This window comes from Salarias fasciatus, chromosome 5 (assembly GCF_902148845.1).
Source record: "Salarias fasciatus chromosome 5, fSalaFa1.1, whole genome shotgun sequence".
Lineage (NCBI taxonomy): Eukaryota > Metazoa > Chordata > Actinopteri > Blenniiformes > Blenniidae > Salarias > Salarias fasciatus.
Genome location: NC_043749.1, coordinates 5,154,512 through 5,161,150, shown reverse-complemented (window position 1 = coordinate 5,161,150; position 6,639 = coordinate 5,154,512). Strand labels below are relative to the sequence as shown.

The following is a 6,639-nucleotide window of genomic DNA, read 5'->3' as shown; positions in this document are numbered from 1 at the left end:
CCAGAAAGACAAAACATTTCATCACACACACGAAATGCACTGCTGTCCAAAGGAAAAGAAGGGCCAATGATTAAAGTCGATGCAAATGTTACATCAGTGAGAAATTGTGAGAAAGCACAAGTGGTCGCCTCTCAGGCTCATCCCAGGTTGTAGAGATTGCACAATCTGAGTTGAGGCTCGCCGAGAGCTACTTTAATTTATGAGTCTCCTCATGGTTTTGAACAGGAAATTCACAAATTCACTCACTTTCATTATCGCAGAAACACTGAAATACTGTACTTGGTGTTTTATCTGTGGTTTTTCACTCAATGTACATAAAGTGCATCACTGCTTGCTGTGGACCAGGCCACCACAGTGCACGAGCCGTGCACGAAAGCAGGAAGACTGCCATTCCCAGTTGGAATTTGATCCTATTTGACAGAGCATTTTGAGCTGCTGAGATGAATTCAGGCTCGCATCGGGAGGGGAGATGTAAAGCAGCTGCAGCCTCATGGCAGGCACCACACACACACACACACACACACACACACACACACACACACACACACACTTTATTGGTAAAATGTGTGAAATAAGTGAAATCCCCAGAATGTGGAAAACAAACTTCAGCGTTTGAGGCAACATCACGTCAACTGGAAGCATCCAGCAGCTGATAAGTTACAGAGAATTTTAGGAGGGACTCAAGTAACAAAGTTGATTTTTCAGGCGTGTGTGCTTTGAGTGTTTATTATTCTGACGACTTTTTTTTACTTTTAGTCTTGCGACTAAACGCACATCTGGAGTTTCTGCTCATTATACTCTTAAACTGGCCATTTACTTGTTTATGATCTATTTATGATGAATGAGGTGCTAGAAAAGCCAACCACATACAAAATTTGAAGATGTGATTAGAAAAAACTTGAGAAAACAAAGGCATGCGTGTAAATATCAGACTTTGAAAGACTTGGACTGATTATTGGTGATAAGTGATTTAACCTGTTACACTTGTGATTTGATTTAATCGCCTGTTTTTATGGTTTTCAATTAATCTTGTCATTGCTAATGAAGGTTTTAACTCTGTGTGTGTGTGTGTGTGTGTGTGTGTGTGTGTGTGTGTGTGTGTGTGTGTGTGTGTAAAGAGGGATGAAGACTGGTCAAATGAATGATAGTGCCTTATTTCGGCTCAACATTGATTTTTATTTTTACTTTAATATTTCGGTGGATTTCAAACAGAAAGAATGGAACCAATCTGTACTTCTCACTGAGTTGTAAAAGTTTTTCTCCATCTCTGATAGAAGTGTGTGTGCTACTTTAACCAACAGAATGAGGAACCATTTAAAGTGCGTCTTTTTCCCCCCCTCACTGCCGGGTGTCCTATAGTTCATTGTTTCTTTCACATGTAAATCTCGATGTCAGTCTTTCTAACAAACACTATAAATTGAATTGTTTGAGTAATTATGTTATTATGGCTTGTTATAATGCGATTACAGCGGCTGATCTGGGGTGATTGTGTCTTTAAGAAGCAGTGAGAGTGAGAGGAGGCGGTGCGGTTTCACACCCCGGGGTGGGAAACATGGGCGGGGCTAGAGGCCGATGACTGACAGCCGCTCAAAGGCGTCGACCAATCAGCTGCCACCCCCAGCTGGGAACAGCCAATCAGAGCGCGGCGGGGGCGGTCCTTGGAATCGCTGTTGTGCTTCCAACGTGGGGACTACGGGGCAATCAAAAAAAAAAAAAAAAAAAAAGAAAAGCAAGGAGAAGTAACTCGGGGAAAAAACTCCCGGTGGTGGCGGACGATCGGAAAGGAGAAAGAGGGAGGGGGGACTCGATTTTGCTATTAACCGGATCGTGGAGGTTTAGTGACCGCAGACTGCACCTGATAAGCTGTCGGTGGAGTTCCTCCTGGATGGGACCGAGTTGGATGTACCGCCGCCGGAGCCGCCGCTCGGACCGCATCGATATGAGAACACACAGCATTTTCTACAAGACCTCTCCTCTCCTAACTTATTAACTACACTTCCAGCATTGTAGTGGATCGTTAAAACTCCAGCAGAAGTTCGTGGAGTCGCTTTCTTTTTTTTCTCTCTTTATTTTTAAGTAGTTTAGCGCAGTTTTGCGGAGCGTGTGTTATTCCGAGAGTGTCCTTTAACGCACGCTTTCTCAAGTGTCACCTACTTTTTTCTTCTTGTAGAAAGTAGACTTTTTAACTTTTTTTCCCGTTGATTTAAAGTTTATTCCAGAGGTTGCCTGGAGCGTGGCTATGCGGGTCAATCTGTGAATCACCGCAGATTTAATCCCGCGTCGGATAAAGTTGGAGCGAGTCAGAAATGAATGTCGTCCGGACTGAAAACGCTTCTCCTCATGTAGTATCAAGACAAGGACACTTAATGTGATACGGGAAGCCTCGTTCTTTTCTTTTTTGGCTGCTTTTTTTTTTTAATTCCAGTTTGAGAGAAAAGCCAGAGAGAGAGCTCCGCGTCCGCGCTATTAAAACTGGATACAAAATGGCGGCGCTCCCGGGACGATTTGGATTAGTGTCTGGTTGTGTTTTTTATTTAATTTTATCACTCCAGCTGTTTCACGGCTTCGTCCTGGGCTCAGATGAAGCCTGCCCCTCGAACTGTACCTGTGCCGGAGACTCGGTGGACTGTAGCAGCCTGGAGCTGACGGCGACGCCTCTGGACCTTCCAGTCCGGACTGTCTCCTTGTAAGTAAAAAAAAAAAAAAAAAAAATCCCCCAGGACTATTTATTGACCTGTCCATAACGGGCCAGCGAGTCCGTGGAGGGGGGGACGACTCAACAAGGCAAACTTTTCAACTTATTCCTGACCCATACACGCATGGAAGTCACAGATTTGAGCGCAGGAATCCCGTCAGAGAGGTTTCTTGCGGTTCTGGAGTTGCATAATTGCCCATCAACTGTAACAGGGGGAAAGAGGGCAGCTGTCACCGGGGCTATTTTTGTTCCCCCTACGTACCTCCAAGTAGTGAAACTTTTGCCCATGTTCCTGCACATTTAGGGGTCCCCCTTTTTTCCTCCCTGTCCCTGCTCCCCAGACTCATGTTGTATCTCACTCATGCAAATCACAAATCAAACCCACACTTACTGAGGTGTGAGTGAATTAACTCACAGGATAAGGCCAGTAAAAAGCATGCCCACAGAGGGCTGTTTTGTTTCAGGATCAGCCTGCACTTTTTTTTTCATTCAGTTTTAAGTGATTTGTATTTGCAGTTTAACAGGTGTTTTATTACCAAGCAGTTAAGACAAAGGATTGCTAGAAGAAAAGACCTTCATTATTTCCATTACCATTTTAGGAAACAGGCAGATTTGTTGGATTCGTGTATTGAAGTTCTTAATTTTCATTCAGTATTTATTCTTTCATATTACTCTCCAAGCAGAAAATGCTAATTTCCCCTCCATCATTAACTCTCAGAAGTGTGATAAAAAAAATCCATCATGCTTGCTCCATCTGCTGTGATTTTTCACAGTTTCTGACTCCTAAATCGTCTGTTGTAACAATCACAAACAGCATGTCAGAACTAACAAGGCGTCCCCTCAGGCCCAGCAAACAAATAGACCCCGGCATGTCATAACAAATAAACCTTTGCATCATTCAGCTGGTTTAGTGACAGGTATCATCCCGAGACCGCATTCTGTGTCGTTCATTGTGACTCACAAATTTAATATCTTGCTAATGAAACTGCTTCTCCCATACTCGCAAACCCCTAGAGTAAGTTGGACAACAGTTGAAACCCTGTCTGCCAGCTCATTTAGGGAAATAAGCCGAATTGGGGGAAATTCTCCAATTTTGAGGGAACTTTAGTCACTTATCAGAGCTGAATGAGGTGGTTGATTTTCTCACAGCGCTGCTCTCTGGTCTCCTCGGTCAACGCTTTGGCGTTGGCTGCCACTGCCATGTTGCTAACCCTCAGTGACACTCAGGCATCTTGTTAGGAGATTTTTCAGCATCTGTTCCAGTATTTGTTTGTGGTTTTGAACCCGGGGTCAAAGACCAAAGGCCCAAAAAGTCCCGACTCCCAGGTTCCTGTGTGAGGCAGTTTATCTTTCTCTGTGAACTCAGGAATGCAATTTTGTAAAAAAAAAAAAAAAAAAAAAAAAAAAAAGGTCTTCTAAAAAGCATGAATAACGACACTTGTGCTGGCGAAGCGACACTGCCCCGAAGCACCTCTCGGCCATCATCAAGTGCAGGGGCTGTTTATCATGCGTGAACACAGACTGACACTTCTTTTCCTGTCCTCTTAACAACAATGAGCACCCATTGTATCGACGAGAGTCCCAGCCAAAACAGCTGCGCTGAAACCTTTTGGTTTGTGTTAACACAGAGTCCTGCTCCCAAGTCTGCTTCTGTTATCTCGCCCGGAGCTTATCGGTCAAGATTTAAGGACCCGCAATCTTGTTGTTTTCAAAGGGTATAGCTTTATGGCTCTGAATGATCTTTTAAAACACCTAGGTTGCATATTTCCACACCACGAACGATAGCAATACTATGTTGGCAGGGAGCTCAAAGGAAACCGCCGCTGCTCCTCTTGGGCTTGTAAACAAGCCAGGTTGGGATATGATCACTGTGAAGAGGCAAATGCGAGCTTTACTCATGATCTTCTCCAATTATGGAGCACCCAAGGCCTTTTTCTTTTTTCGCTTTTGCTCATTGAAAGTTTGTGCTGCGTGATACTCTCCACAGATGGAAGGCAGTCTGAAGTGCTGTTGCAAATGACAACAGAGGTCATGCCTCAGTGCTACAGCAGACATGTCAGCCCGTCCGTAGAGCTTTCTGGTCTTGGATGATCCTTTAAAAACACTGCTTTCATCCACACTGCTTGAGATGGCTACATGTTGGCCGGCAGCTCAGAAAGAAGTAGCGCTGCTCCTCTGGGCTTTGTAAACAGTACAGATCCCAATAATATCACCGCGGAACTAAAGAGGGAAGTACTCAATACTTTAACAGTATTGGTAAAGTACTTGAGTGGATGATTGCTCTGATTTTGATGGTTGAGCGCGAAAGCAGAAAGCGGGATGGTAGCACAGATAACAGAGAATGTGCTTCAAATGACAACAAGGCTTAAACCACAGTGCAACAATATACACTTCATCCCATCTGCAGTGCTTTGGATGATCCTGACACTGACGTTGCACGTGTCCACACTGCTTGAGATAGTCATTTTGTTTCTCTGCGGCCGGTAAAGGAGCCACATTCACACGATTACTGTAAACCCAAAAAGACTAGTATGGCTAGTTTTATTTGTGGTCCAGTGTGATTCAGTGATGACGTTTGTCCACTCATGTGGGGAAAAGGCTTTGTTCTGGTTTGGTGATGCAGTTTTTCTTTGGTGCATATCCACAGGAGAGTGCATGTGCTCAGGTGAAGTGGAAACTGTAGTTTTGTAGTCGGTTTATCGAGCAAGTCTTACCATCGCAGTGCAGGAAGGAAACTTTCCAAGTTTCTCCACAGACCTGACAGCCCTCGGCTTTAGATAAGGTCTCCCCTCAAGGCATATTAGCCGAGCAAAGTCAGTGTGGTATCAGTCATCTGTGTTATGTTTACACCAAGAAAGAAGCAGCAGCAGCGGTGTGAGGAAGGACAGTATCAGTGGATGTCAACAAATCCAAGTCACCCTCGCCAAGCCTTCCTTCCTCCTCCTCTTCTCTTTTGACACATGCAAATGTTTAGGTCATAAGACTCTCCTGCAGGATTTAACTGTTGAAGAAATGGCTAAAACTGGCGTGACTGTTTTTGTTAAGCGTTAAAAATTAGCCATACATACATGCACACTTGTTTTAAACTTTCCGTTTCCTCTAAGTTCTGCTTTGCTCTCTTTACACTTCTGAAGATAAATTGTAACCGCTAATGCTCAAATGAAGGATTCCCACCCTTTTGTGTGGGTGAAAAGTGATTGTGCTGTCATGTAGCTGTTGTCATTATCTCTGTGTCGTAGGCTCTTTCATAAGGATTACAGTATTGGACCCCAGGGCCAGCATTTTGCAGCAGCTTACCATGAGAAAAGTGAGAAAGATGTTTTTTCAGGCTGTTTGGAATCGTTCCTGGTTTTAATGGTGAAAGTTAGAATATAAAACCCCAGACCTTACTTTGTATAACCACAAACAGCGTCTTGAAGGGATTTCTCACTGAAAACAGTTTTGCTGTGGTTCAGTTTTCACAGCAGTAATGCTGTCGTGTTTATGTGTGCATTACTTGAGGGTAAAAGTGAGGTGTGATCTCTAACTTCTCTAATAATCAGTCGGATTTAGGTAGAAATAAAAGTTTTGTTAACTTTTAATACAACCAAGTTCATCACTAACATGAATAAGTGCTTCAGTTTGGGTTTTTCTGCCCTCTATATGGTTTTGTTTTTCCTGCATGATATTTCAACCCCCAGCCTTCAACTCTTCTGAACTTTTTTAAAACTTGGCATGAAATATATTTTATTTACGCAAGACTAAAGAACAGACCTGGGAACCGGGGACCAACGGCCCACATGTAGACCGATTCTGCCGTTGTGCCCCAAGAGATCGTGTCTAAATTAGACGATGCAATGAAGAAGGTCAAGTAACTTCATCGGAGCCCAATATCACTTACAATTGTTGCTTTATAACTGTAACACTAAAAGCATTTATTTCCAATTCTCTTTCATTGTTAGATA

General features: G+C 43.5%; 1 protein-coding gene across 1 annotated transcript in view; it reads left to right on the top strand.

Annotated features, from left to right (window-relative positions):
* The first annotated feature begins 2,483 nt into the window (after positions 1 to 2,483).
* Positions 2,484 to 6,639, top strand: part of lrig1 (leucine-rich repeats and immunoglobulin-like domains 1) — a 35,932-nt gene continuing 31,776 nt past the window's right edge. Inside the window, exon 1 of the mRNA XM_030091435.1 lies at positions 2,484 to 2,686. Within this exon, the coding sequence (XP_029947295.1) occupies positions 2,484 to 2,686 (203 nt within the window). The remainder of the gene's footprint in view (positions 2,687 to 6,639) is intronic.